The sequence below is a fragment of the Numenius arquata genome, chromosome 6, assembly GCF_964106895.1.
Source record: "Numenius arquata chromosome 6, bNumArq3.hap1.1, whole genome shotgun sequence".
Classification (NCBI taxonomy): Eukaryota; Metazoa; Chordata; class Aves; order Charadriiformes; family Scolopacidae; genus Numenius; species Numenius arquata.
The window spans coordinates 41,794,544-41,808,228 of NC_133581.1; the positions used below are offsets into that span (position 1 = coordinate 41,794,544).

General features: G+C 40.2%; 1 protein-coding gene across 1 annotated transcript; it reads left to right on the forward strand.

Moving 5' to 3' along the window:
* Window positions 1-623: 623 nt before the first annotated feature.
* LOC141465833 (embryonic protein UVS.2-like) lies at window positions 624-13,685 on the forward strand. The gene is made up of 11 exons (XM_074149493.1): window positions 624-692; window positions 865-889; window positions 1,817-1,954; window positions 3,351-3,468; window positions 4,001-4,179; window positions 8,006-8,087; window positions 8,990-9,117; window positions 10,914-11,029; window positions 11,468-11,693; window positions 12,780-12,898; window positions 13,455-13,685. Exons 1-11 carry the CDS (start codon window positions 624-626, stop codon window positions 13,683-13,685), a joined length of 1,431 nt encoding a protein of 476 aa, XP_074005594.1.

Consider the following 13,685-nt stretch of genomic DNA (forward strand, 5'->3'; position numbering starts at 1 on the left):
TGGATTCCAGAAAGACACACAATCACTGCCGCTGATGATTATACTGCAAGATATGGTATTGGAAAAACAATTTCAAACAATAATCAGATTCATCTCTGGCTCCAACAGATTTCCAGTGCTCCTGGCCAGCAATGCCTGGCTGAGAGCTGTGCACAGAGCGGGCAGGCTGGCAGATGGGCTCTGCAGAGCAGGGTGGCTCCTGGCAGCACGCTGAGGAGTTTCTAGGACAGGTAGTCAGTGTGGATGGATCAAAGAGTTCCTTGACATTGAGTTTTGCTGTAAACAAACTGCTATATCCTGTCCCTGGTCAGCAGTGAGGGGATCTGCAGCAGCTCATGGGTTCTTGTTAGAATTAAAGATGAGTCACTTTAAAGGTTGCTGGATTTTCTTTCCTATTGCTCCACTTCCTCTGTTTTCTGAAGATAAATAAGAAATGAGAGCCTGGAAATTCTCTTGAGAAGTCCTGCAGCTTGTTTGTTTTGTGAAAATACTCCTTGTTATCTAATTTTGTTACACTTGTTAACAACAGCAGCAGCTTTCCTGTAAAACTTGCCCCAAGTAAAGTAACCACAACTTTGAGAACTGAGCTGCAGAGAAGAGAAGATCATTTCAGAAATATGAAGATGAAGTACTTTCTTCTGCCAACTCATTTAGCATTTCTCTATAGCTTTGCACTAAGTAAACCTGTCCAGGTGTGTCCCTGCTCTGAGATGTTGAGAATTTACATTGCTGCTGCTGAGTTGTTCTGATTATCTTAAAGTTAGTTAAAAACCTTTACGGCTGTGATTCTACATGATAGAAGTTTTCTGCAGCGGAGATAAGCATGTATTAAAAGATATGTTTGTTTTTGTTTTTTTTTTGCAGGTAACTACAAGAAACAATGACTTAGGTGAGTTTGATTGCAATTATTATATAAATAACTGTAGGTTTTGGTGGGACTGCTTCTCTATACCTCATTTTCATTATTTGGTATACTTTTCTCTTTGGAAATATTTTCCAGCATCAGTGGAAAACAATTCACAGAATTCAGATGTGTTTTAAAGTTGTGTTCAGTGTGATTATTTATGCTGTCATTATAAAGAAATTAAGAAGACTTATTGAGCAATTGCTATATGGAACATACTTTTCCATATGTAGCCTCAGCAAATCAGAATACTTTTCACTTTGATTTCTTTCTTATGCGATACAAGGCACTTCTCTGTCTGCTGTACCCAAGACTATTGTACGGTTTTGGCATAATAACCAATAGTTCTTGTCTGTGAGAAATGTATTCGAAGTATTTTGGAGTCAGAACTGAGGAGCATGTCACAATGTCTTGTGTCAAACTAACAGTTAACCTGGAAATTTATAGCTTGCATGCATTCAGTATGCGTGATAAAAATAGACATTTCTTTTGTATGATTCATCCCATCTTTACAGAGGTCAGTTATGATTTTTCTTTAATTCCACAAGCTCTAATGAAGAGAACAATGACTTATTATACTTAGCCCTCCACTCTGAAGGCTCCCAAAGCTTCTGAAGCTAAAAATATATTTAGTCACAACTTTGATTACAGCTGCACTATGACACCTATATTGATATTAATCTTTTCTATCCAGGAAGCAGGGCAGACCTCAGCAGTCAGAGCATATTGTGAATGCTAGAGTCACTCAGTCTTAATTTACTAATCCTTTTTCGCATTATTAGGAAATGAACTTCAGTGAAAGAAATTTACAAAGGTACAAAAGCTTGGTTCGTATATACCTCTCATCTCCCTTTTGCACATCTCTTTGCCTTCTCACTGCCTTGTGTGTTCTTTCTTTTCTTCATCTGCCAGGTAGTGAAATAGCTGTGTATGAAGGAGACATCCTCCTGAGAAGAGGGCGACGCAGTGCAATTAACTGTGAGAGTTGTTTATGGCCCAAGTCACCAGATGGACTAGTCAAGGTTCCAATTAACATCTCTTCTGATTTCTGTGAGTGTATGCAAATGGATGCTGTAAACTTAGCATTGGTCTTCCGGTCTCTATACTCTCTGTTATTTTTTTTGTTTCTGTGGCATGCACCAAAAGCAATCTTTGTCCAAATGAGAATTTATTGACATGTCTCTTTTGCTAATCTGTTAGCCCTATGGTACTTTGGCTAAAACTCCAAATGTTTCAGTTACAGACATTAAAATATGTGCTCGCTTGGGCGGTAGTTATATAAATGCCAGCTAATTAATTTTAATTATAAATATTAGCTCATTCCTACACTTTGATATTTAGCAAGTACAGAAGAAGAAATACAATTTGTTCACATTATGAATGTATTTTTGTCAAAATTACCACTAGGAGCACTTTTTTGAACACTGTAATTTTCTTTCAAATCTCTCATAGAAATATTCCCACACTAGAAATCCTGTAGAGGAAAAAATGGAGGAAAAATCCTTGGAGATATTTTTTCTCTTATTATTTCCCTCTAGTCAGTCAATAGCTCTGTCCTGTGCAAAAGCCTGCAGGACCAATCCCTTACTCTAGAAAATTTTGTTCCAGAAGACTTTCTATGGGCTGTGCAGGTCTTCCATTTCCTCCCCTGCTGAGGCTTCCACGCTTCCATCTTCTTAAAAGATCTGACCTTGAGAGAAAATGGTATGGAAGTGAAATACAGCCTGTGCCCACTCCTTGTTTCTGGGGACAGGGAATCTGTGTTATCATTTGAGCTGAGGGGAGCCCAGTCTCTGTGTTATCTGGGCTGCTGCTCGAATTGCAGCATATGCTCTTGTGGTTGGGTGAGAGTTATTCCATCTATCTCCCTCTCTCCAAACTTTAAAGATGAGGAAATTAAGATATGAATCAGTTGTAGATGATTCATAACTGAGAAAGCCAAATTAGGCTAAAGTGTTCAAAGGTAGATAAACACTCCAATCTTTATTTGGTACCTGAATAGAAACACTGTGATCTTCAGAGCCCCTGAACGCTGGCTGTCTCAAGTGATTCCAAGGGGTGTGTAGAAGACATTTGTTATCTCTGATATACAAAATAGGTTTTTGGTGCTTAGCTACAGTTGGATGGCTCATTTGGGATACTTTAATCCAATTATTTGTATCTGAAACTGTTGCATTTTTTCCATTCTGTCTAATGGAAGAAACAATGCCAGTCTTTTGCTTTCCATCAGCTGTCTTCTATAGAATATCCATAAGGGCCAGCTATAAATCTTACATCTCCCTTTAAAAGTCCAATCAACTTGAAGATCTCTGAAGGCTTATTTTTATTATGCTTGTATGATAAAAAGCTAACAAGTGCTGTGAAGTTTTAAAGGAGTGCACCCCATCAACACACCTTGTTTTTGATTAACCAAGGAAGATTTCTCCTGGCCCCTTTCTCTTTCTAGCAGTGACAGAGAGGTCTTGGATTGCTGATGCTCTGCAAGAGATCTCCACGCTGACCTGTGTGCAGTTTGTAAATCGCACAACAGAAACAGACTACGTGCATGTTGAACGCGGTCAGAGGTAAGCTCCTTGTCTCCTGGGAGTGGAAGCACTCAAAAAGTCTTTCAACTTTTTTTCTGTTTTAAGTAATTTCCCTTTTTTATCCTATGAGTCAAGATTCAGAAAGCAAGTGCAATTTTTCATTTTTCTTGAGATATACTGGTAGTTCCATCAGTTAATAGGCTGCAGGAATAAATGTGTGTGTGGACTTAAAGGTAATGAGGTATAATGCAAGATGAGGTATTTTCCTTAATTGTAAAAAAATTAAAGAAGTATAATTGTTTCAGGTTCTTTGCTTGACGACTAAAACTGCTTCATCTTAGTTTGATGTGGCCATTTTACTGTTTTAAAATTTGCCATACTCGCCACAAAGGCTTTATTTTTCCCCCTAGAGTTTGGCATCTTTCTGAACTTAGACACCTCACACCAGTGACTGTTTGCATGTCCCCTTTTGTGGCTGCGCATCTGGAGGCCCTTGGTGGCATAATCAGTGCACCTATTTCTTTGTATCTGCTGAATGTGATCATTTTGCGTATTGATTGCCTATTCTTAGCTGCTGGTCTTACTTTGGAAAAATTGGAGGACGTCAAGCAGTAGGCCTGGTGAAAAATGGTTGCATGGATAAAGGAGCAATTCAGCATGAAATGAACCATGCACTGGGTATCATCCATGAGCAGGCACGGAGTGATCGGGACAGGTTTGTCAAGATTATGTGGGAACACATTGTGGCAGGTATGTCCACTAAATCTTAAGAGAAAACATATACTTTCAGATAAAGGCGAATGTTTCTTCTGTGAACAGCCATGCAAATAAGAATCATGATTAATGGCGGCTGAAATGCAGCAGCAGTAGATTCAGTGTGACGGAATTCCTCATTCAGTGTACTAGGGGAATTTCTGTGGCTACACCTATGTTAGTGCGGTCCCCCAAGGCAGATGCAGCCTAAAAGTAGCTCTATGTTCTTATTTTGATTGCCACCTTGAGCCCAGAATCACCTTAAATCCAAAATACCAAGACGATCAGGAGCACAAAATGTTGTTGCAAAGACTTGGCCAGGAGGCAAGGGGGGGCACTTTTAGCTGAGGTGGGTGAAATGGGATATTCAGAGGTCACGGTGGGGAATCACAGAGCAACTCTGTCTCAGGGAAAGCCATGGAAACAGGGAAGGCAGCAGGTAGGAATCTTGGCACTGGCAGTGAGTGAAATGCACATACATTGCCTAAAACATAGATGAACAAGGAACTCAAAGCTGAGAGAAGGGAAGCACATGCAACCACAAACGTGCAAAATTCTGGGACCTGGCATGATGGGAGAGGAAGGATTGCAGTTATTTCTTCCTTGAGGAGAGAAGAATCACAGGATCACATGGGGTTGGAAGGGACCTCTGGAGATCATCTAGTCCAACCGCCCTGCCAAAGCAGATCCATCTAGAGCAGGTTGAATATACACTGCCATGAAAACAAGGAGCAATGGGGAGCCATCAGGACTGGTATATCCATAGGGGGAAAACAAGTGAATGTTATTTAGGGAAAGGAATGAAGGATGAATAGTTTGGCCATGTGCCCTTGATCTGTGTGCTGGGAACAAGGAAGTATGGACAGAGCTCCAGGGTCTGGGGTGGGGAGGGTAGAGAGAATGGTAGGAGTCCCAGGGAAAGGGAGATAGTGGTACATAGAAGGAAAGTAGGGGAAGAAAGGATGCAAGTGATCGCTTGTCTGACAGCTATGACAGCTGAACAACCCACAATTGTAAAAAGGTAATAGTGTAGTTAGTTCATTCTAGAAAATAATAGTAAATGAGGCCGGACAATTGAATACCAAATTCTAATAAGTCTCTTCAACAACTAAGATATTCAACTCTTCAATGTCATGCACAGCTGAAAATATATCTATCTTTTTCTCCAGATGGAACTTGATTGTTTTGATTGCAAATTCCTAACACACTGTTCTCCAAACTTTTTTTAGCTATTCCCATGATATCCTAAATAAATTCCATTTGTGCTGTTCTTTATTGAGGTTTCAGCTCTAGTGTTAAGGTGTAATTTTGCTATGAATTTTTTGCCATTGTGCAACAAGGGTGTGTCGTGTTTGAAATGCTAGCAAAGGATGCGCTAGGAAAGAGGAGTTGAAAATATGAAGTTATATTAAAGATGCTAGGCACACATAAACTTACACTAGTTTTTCAGGGGGAAGTCCACAGGTTTGGATGTCATCATTCCTAAAGGATACAGATGTAACCAAGCTCTGATTCAGGCACAGTATCATGAAAAGATGAAAGAGAGGGAAGAGGTGAAGAAGACAAGACTACACAAAAGGAGATGGGATGTATCCTCAGTGTTTTACCAGCATCCTCCAGGAGTGGAGGCTGAGATGGGCATGACAAGGGAGTTAGAATGCTGAGTGCGTGCAGCAGAAGCACTGCAGGGGAAAAATGCAAAGATACGCAGGGGAAATGAAGTGAAGAAACACAGCGATGTTCATGAGGATTGCTAGTGTACATCTCCTGCAAAAACATGCTGCTGCTAACAGTGCTGATGGCAGAACTCCCCCTGACCCTAGTGTTGCAGAACTAGACCTCAAGACCTTTTGCAGCTTCCCAGCTCTCCCACACAGCCTGTTTTTCTCTTGCCAGGACTGCAGGATGTTTGCTAGTGTTTTTTTTTACACAGAAATTCACCTTGGAAGCCATCCTACTTCTTTATTTTGACAAAAGGCAGCCTGATCAGTTGCTATCCACTTAGCTACTTGAAACTCAGCCTGTTTTTCCCAAACTTTTGGGGAAAAAATAACTGTATTCAAAGTTTTCAGCTGAAGCTTCCTTTTCAGCTCTTCTGAGTCATTACACCTAGAGTCTGGCAGAGATAGATTTTTTTTTTTTTTAGAGTGGAAAAGATGGGCTAAGTCACCCCACATGCGCAGGTCTAGAGAGCCAAATTTCTCTGGCATGTGATGAGGCAGATACTAGTTTGCTGGCACCACCTTTGTCCAGTCAGGCTGCTGTTACTTTTTCTTTTTTAACAAACCAATTCAGCAAAGCAGGCATGTGCCAAACAGTAGCCATATGCTTAAATGTTTCACTGCATTTGAACTGTGTTCTCTGTTCATCACCTCAAAAGAAGCTGTGCATTTGCTGATAATTCTTTCTGAAGTCAATATAGCAGATAAGAGGAACTGAGATAAAAACTGAATGGAGTCAGGAAAGCCAATGTTGAGAACCAATTTGAGACTTAACTGAGTTTCTGAGCTACCAAAAGCTCCAAAGCCATGTTTATCCCCAAACTTTCTATAGTTTGTGTTATAGGATTGTGAAGCTTCTCATTGGGACCGGTGCTGAAGGACTTTACTGGAAGAGACTGGCTCTGACTGTGAGCCTGCCAGCCAAGTCGTGCAGACTCCAGAGATTTTTCTGACAAGCGTCCAACACTGAACTCTTGTCCAGATGGTTTGTGGTTTACAAACCACTATTTAGAATAATGAAGGTACAGATGTTGAAGTGGAAAGGAGTGCTCAGAGGTTAGGGCATTAGCCTCAAGGCCAGGCTCCCTGCTCTGACATTGCTTGCTTGCCTGTCTTACCACAGACAAGAGACCCAGGGTGCAACTCATATTCATGCTCTCCAGTCAATGGAGAGAAATAAGTGCCTTCGGATGAAACTCCCTCCAACTGTGTCCCTCTTTCTCTCCCTCTCCTCTGATTATCCTGACAGCCATGATGAATAGCTTCAGAGCCTAACCTAGAGAAATAAAGTTAGGTGTCTTGAATTCCGGTCTGTGTCTCTGGGCCCTAGTCCTGTGTCAATGTTACCACTTTCTTACCTCATATGAGCTTTTTAAGCCTAAACAGATGAAAAGTGATGATATGCTCAGCACCTATGATGAGAGGGGCTACATCAGCACCTATATTCAGACAGAATGTTTCTAACTGATCTTACTGAGTGCCCTTGCTTCATGCGAATCATATCACTTCACTGTAGTCATTGCTGATGGGTTTGACCAGAGACAGAGCCAGAACATGGCTGGTAACATGTCCTTTGGTGTGAATAACAGGCAAACTTTCTTTTGTGGTCTTATAACCTTTTGGTGGAAGAACTCAGCGAGACAGGTTGGTGGCCACCCACACATACCTCTGAATTTTTTTATCTAGGTGGTCAGCCAGATTTCCCTCTCAAGGTATAGATGCACCTCTGGGGACATGGGCATAGGTTGGATGCTTATAATGTGCAAGGTAATATACTGGTAATATACTGAAATATACTCGGAGGCACCCTAATGAGGATGGACAGAGGAATACTTTGACTTGAAGAGTGGAATGGATTTATTGATTATATTGAAACTTTGACTTATTTGATTGAGTTTATATTCTGAAACCTACTAGGCTGAGTGAAAATGGGTTCCCATGGTGTTCAAAAGGCTTTGGTGGCTTTTATATATCCAAGATCTCATGAGAACAAGTATTTGTATTCTAAGTTACTCTGAGGATTATGACAGCAGGGAGAGTACTATTAGAGCAGCAGTAATTGTTCTGACTGAAATGTGAAATGTTCCTTTCCTGCCTTACAGGGGAACAAGGGAACTTTGGAAAAGTGAATTCCAAAAATCTGGGCCTTCCCTACGACTACTCTTCAGTGATGCACTATGGCGCGTGAGTTGTTTTCTGAGATGTCCTTTCAAAGGAGCAAGCAGCTTTCAGATCTTCTGCTCAGATCTAGGAAGAAGGAATTGGTCTGTACATGCAATGACTTTTGCTGTTCACTTAAAATTGAGTGAATGGATATAATTAAGGGTGACTTCCTTTTTCAGCAGGATTTCTGGAAAACAGAGTTGATATGGATTGAAGAAAAAATTAGGACAATGTTTTCTTTCACTGTACTCCTGTCTCCTGCTAGGGCCCTTTGACATGGCTATGGTCCAAAGTCTAACTCCACTGAGTCACTAATCTAAAACAGTTCTGAAGTCTAAATAATGTCATTAATGTAGCAACAGCTATCATAGACAAAAATATTTAGGTACAGAGAGAAAAAAGATGGGATTTTTTTATATCATTAAGATGTTGTGTGCTGCCTCATATTCATCTGGGCACACTGTCTAAGGTTGCATTTTAGTCCATAATGTACAAGCTGTAATATCATGTACCTTCTCCTTTATTTCAAGTAGCAACTTCGGAACAAACCCATGAAATAAAACTTGTCTGGCAGGAGGTAGGAAATTGCAGACAGCAAATAGACAATTGCTAACTGAGACAGAACTCTGCTTCTCTGCCTCTGGAACCATGAAGGTGGGATTCAGTTCGCTGTGCTAGGATATCGGAGGAAGCTCTCCTCACTCAGGACAGAGCAGCTTTTTCTTGTTTCTTGCTTTCAGTTGCTGCACACAAATTGGCTGCCACGTTGGTCCTCTTCAGGGAAGACTGACTGGTCTCTGAGAAGCTTCTTGCCCTTTTCCATTGAAATTCTGTGCATGTTGTACATGAATATGATTATGCAGTTACAGAACTTCACTGTTTAAAAGAAGTTATCCAGAAATGTGATTTTCTTATTTCTACAGGTATGATTTCTCCAGCACTCCAGGGAAACCAACTATTGTACCAGTCCCTGACCCCTCCATACCCATTGGGCAGAGAGAAGGGCTGAGTAACTTGGATGTAGCTAAAATCAACAAGCTCTACAAGTGCAGTAAGTGCTGTAGATAGAAGGCATATGTGAATCATTATACAGCTGATGCCTGTAGGCACTGACAGACATCCCCCAAAGGAACTCAGCCCACAGTCCTTTCACTACATCTCTCCCTCACCCTACAAGAGGGCTGGTATGTCTGTGGAAATGGACCCATCCCTGTGCCAAGCTGCTGCCTTCTTGGAAAGGACAATTTACTTCAAGAATTCACTCTCATCCTAAGTTATCCTCACCTAGTCCCTGCTCTTTGACATAAGCAAAGCCCATCAGAGAAATCATGGTTGTGATCTTTCACAGAGATCATGTGGCTCTGTCAAATTCTCATTTCAGGAAAGCTCTGAAGGTTGCAAAGCACATAAGCTGTCCTTAGCTATGATTATAGCTTAGGGTCATGTGCATCAGTAGTGCCAGCAGGGTTGTGATTTCTTTCAATTAAAAAATGACTGCAGGGCTTGAAGTATGGGTGCCATTTATCTAAGTATGGGTGCTGATCAGAACATCTCTTTGAGGGGAATTCCCCAGGCTTTTTGTATTGTTATCTACTTCCTTGCCCCATGTGTTTCTTAACTCACTGTGGTATCTTAAGATCTAGAAATACCTAGCATTCCTCTAGCAGGAACTCTTCAGCTGAGATGCACAAAACACAGGTAAGACATCAGACATGCTCCTGCAACGCACAGCTTTTTCCTCGACTCTCAGTACATAGGTTAATTTATATAGTATTTGACTTTTCTGAGGTGTTATTCTATTTGTTTCCACCAAAACAGCAAGAAACATTAATGGGGCCTAAATATTAGTGTACCAAATTCTGCTCTCAATTGTGTTAGAACTTAGTTAAACATCAGTAATTAGTTGGAATCCTCATTCCTCCAGTTAAGGACAGTTAAGTACAGAAATTGCTGAGAGTGGTTCCTCCCAAATTCTGAACTGCAGATAAGACAAGTTTACAATTTAAGTCTTTGTCATGATCTCAAAGATGGTGATAAGCATTTAATGATATTTATTCTTGATAGCGGGGCTGGGAATGAATCACACTTCAATACCATTATTATGTAATTTCATAATCAGATCTGTATGTTTTGAAAAAAAGGGCTAAATTTTTTAAAAAGGAGAAAAACTCGGGCTAAAAAAAAGACAAAAAGACTGGTTTTCTCAGGGAAAGTAGGGGCAAAAGAAAAATGTCATAAATTCATATGTTCAGATGTCATATATTCATATTTTGTAATTTGGGGAGTTACACATAATGCAATAAATGAAGACTGCATGTGGAAAGACAAAAGACAGATGAGATCAAACTCTGTATACCAGTCACTAGGTTTGTAGCTCGATTTCAGTGCTCTCTGTTATTGTTTTCCCCCCGTGACTACCCCTCTTTGCTTTGACAGAATGTAGTTTTCAGTTTTTGATTTTTGCATACAGTTATGAATACACACACATGTGCTGATCGGAATTGATGTACTGATGTCATTGAAACTACTTCTGTGATCGAGGTTAAGGAAGTCCATGAAAGATCCAGGCCTTTTATAGTAAAATAAATATGTGAGCGAAGCCCTACTGTCTTTAATAAAACATTAGTAGCTGAAGCAGGTAAGTATCTTAACTAGCTTCACTTCACTTGCAGGTTTTGAATAACTTTTAGACTAGGAACATCTACACAATTGTAAGCATTATAATTCATTTCTCTTTTGCAAGCCTGGCTGATGCAGATGGGTTGGAGAGATTTGTCAGGAATTTGTTTCTAGAAGATTTTTGTGCAGTTCTCATTCTCTTCAACACTGTTTGGTTCTTCCCTTCAGACTGCTGTAGCTTTGTGTTGCCTAAATCCAAAGGCTCGTTCTCCTCTGTCAATTACCCATCCCCATACCCGAATAATAGCAACTGCCTGTGGCTGCTCCGCATCCGTCGAAGTAAGGTAATTTTTATTAGGAGAAAAAAGGTTTGAACCACAGTGTCAAGGCTACACAGCATTATTTCATTATGATGACTACCCTCTGGGACTCATTTTCATGGACAAAGACATCTATTTTGTTACACAGAGAATAAAAAGACAGTCTCAACAATTTTCATTAGACATATTAAGATGATCAGATGCATTATTTAATTTAATTTTTATTCAGTTAAGATTGGATGGCTTTTCAAAGACAAGCAATAGTCAGGCATCAATCACTGGGCTCAGTAACGGGGTGGCTAGGTGAAATTCTATGCTCTTTTTACACAAAAAGTAAAGTTTCAGTGATACATGGATAGTAAAATGAATATGAAGTCCTAGTTCACTTCATAATAATTAGATGGCTTGAATCTTTCCCTCTGTATAGCATTAAACCCAGTATCTGTTTTCTTGTTTCTCAAGATTTTCCTGCAGTTTGAGGCTTTTGATCTCCAACCCTCTTCAGACTGCTCTTCTGACTATATAAAAATTTATGATGGAAACAGCAAGAATTCCCCTGTCTTGCTGGACAAATACTGTGGGAAGGGGCCACTGCCCTCCTTAGTGGCATCTGGATCGGCAATGCTGGTAGAGTTTGCAAGTGACGGGAGCACTACAGCCACAGGATTCAGAGCCTCCTACAACAGGGGTATGAATACTCCTTTGCAGAGCTTGGAGAACAGTATTAATAGTATTTGTATGGAAGAACTGAAATTTTTGAACACTTACCCCAGAGTAGTTTTTTTCTGTGTTATTCTTTACACTTCCATAGTAATTGCTAATGCCGAAGGCTAGGAAATAATGGGGCTGAAGGTTAGCAGGAAACAGAAAACAGGCTGTTGCATGGGTCTCATGTTAGTAATCCTGAGAACCCATAGATGTTCTTCTGAGAGCCTCTGCTAGGCTTCTTCGCATCTTTAGAACTATTTCTTTAAATAAAAACAATGCAATGACTGTAACTAATAGGAGCAGCGCAGCCAAAGAGCACAAAGACTGCAGAACTCAACGAGAAATCTCAACCAATGAGATGAGATCCAGTAACTGGGCAATATGTTATTCGAGGTTTTGTGGCATTTTATGCAATGCGGTAACTTACATGTTCTGAATTAAAGGCTTTTGTTATGTTAGATGAAACACAGTGCCTACTGTAGTCACTAGAGGAGTGTCTGTTTCACAAATATACAAATGCTGGATGAAGTTCTGTTGTGCTGCAACATGCTTTCAGTTAGAAGGCAATAGCCCAAATAACATGTTATTGCCTTATTTCAACTAAGAATGCGAACTTTTTTAAAGCATAAATTGAAGAAGTCTTAGAAATGTCACTTTTTTACTCTTTTTACATTAGTTTTGATGGAGTCATTTCTAGATAGCATTAGCTCTAGCTTGGTAACTTAGTCTTGAATATGTGAGCTAATTCTTAAAGTGCAGTAAGTTAGTACCATTAGAAAGCTACGCTAATACAGCAACACTCGATTGTAAAGACAGATAGAGCTTTAGGTGCAGCTGTTTCCCATCCTCCAAAGGTTATTTAGCAGTTATGTTTTTAGTTCCCTCAGTACGGCTGCTGATACAAACAGTAAGCAAAGAAATAAAATATTTCAGCAGTAGATTTTCATGGTAGCGCATTTTTTCTTGGCTTGAAGAAAGAATCCAATAGAGTATAAGCAAACTCACTTCTACTGCCAAAATACTCTTGTTAATATGCCTTTCTCTGTTTTTCTTCTCTACTCCTCAGTGAATTGTGGAGATACTTTCACAGACTCAAATGGAGTCATCACCTCTCCAAACTACCCCAATAAATACCCCAAAAACCAAGCATGCTTCTGGGTCATCAGTTCTCCAGTAGGATACAAGGTAAGGCACAGATGAATTCATGAGTGTTCTCTAATGGAATCTCTTTTTGCCTTGGAGAATAACAGCTGTAATGTCACTTTTGCGCAGGCATTCTCAGAGTAAAATTTTGAACGCAAAAATCCAGTTTAAGAACTTATGCTGGATCTTGGTATCTGAGGTATTCAGCAAGGGAAAACCTTTACACATGCGTGTGAACTCCTATGAATTTAGCTTGTACCGGTAGGCTTTGTTCAGAATAATCCTTAGGTAAGAGTTCCCACTAGAAAACTGAAATGTTGCACAGGTGCTGGTTTTGTATTTCTCTAGAGAAAAGAATTTAAAGTGTACAAGATCAATCTTGTCCCTTGCTTCTCCTTCCAATCCAAAGGCTGGTAAGCTAAGCAAATAATTTGCTGCTGATTTGCATTACAGTGTGGGATCAGGATGTGGTGCAAACACAGAATAAAAAACAGTGCCTGCACATAAGGAAATTAGACTATTTGTGCTTGCTAAATACAGAGGGTGAGAGAAAAGGATATAACCTGGAAGCAAAGTGCATTGGTCGTATTTTCTCCAGATATCTCTCAAAATGTTATCCTTTGAGCTGGAAGATAGTGACAGATGCATCTACGACTACTTGCTCGTACATGATGGAAGCCGAGCTACATCACCTGCAGTTGGCCCTTATTGTGGGACGGAGAAGGTTGCGGACTTTACTTCCACTGGGAACTTTGTGCTGGTTGAATTTCACAGCGATATAGTTTGGGAGTTGCCCGGATTCGTGATGAGTTATACATTTGTTAGGTAG

Excerpts from the sequence above, each read along its gene's own strand:
- LOC141465833 (XM_074149493.1), top strand. The coding sequence starts at position 624 with ATGAAGTACTTTCTTCTGCCAACTCATTTAGCATTTCTCTATAGCTTT. Across the intron at positions 890-1,816 it reads TACAAGAAACAATGACTTAG|GTAGTGAAATAGCTGTGTAT; the intron begins GTGAGTTTGATT and ends TTCATCTGCCAG. Across the intron at positions 3,469-4,000 it reads CATGTTGAACGCGGTCAGAG|CTGCTGGTCTTACTTTGGAA; the intron begins GTAAGCTCCTTG and ends GCCTATTCTTAG.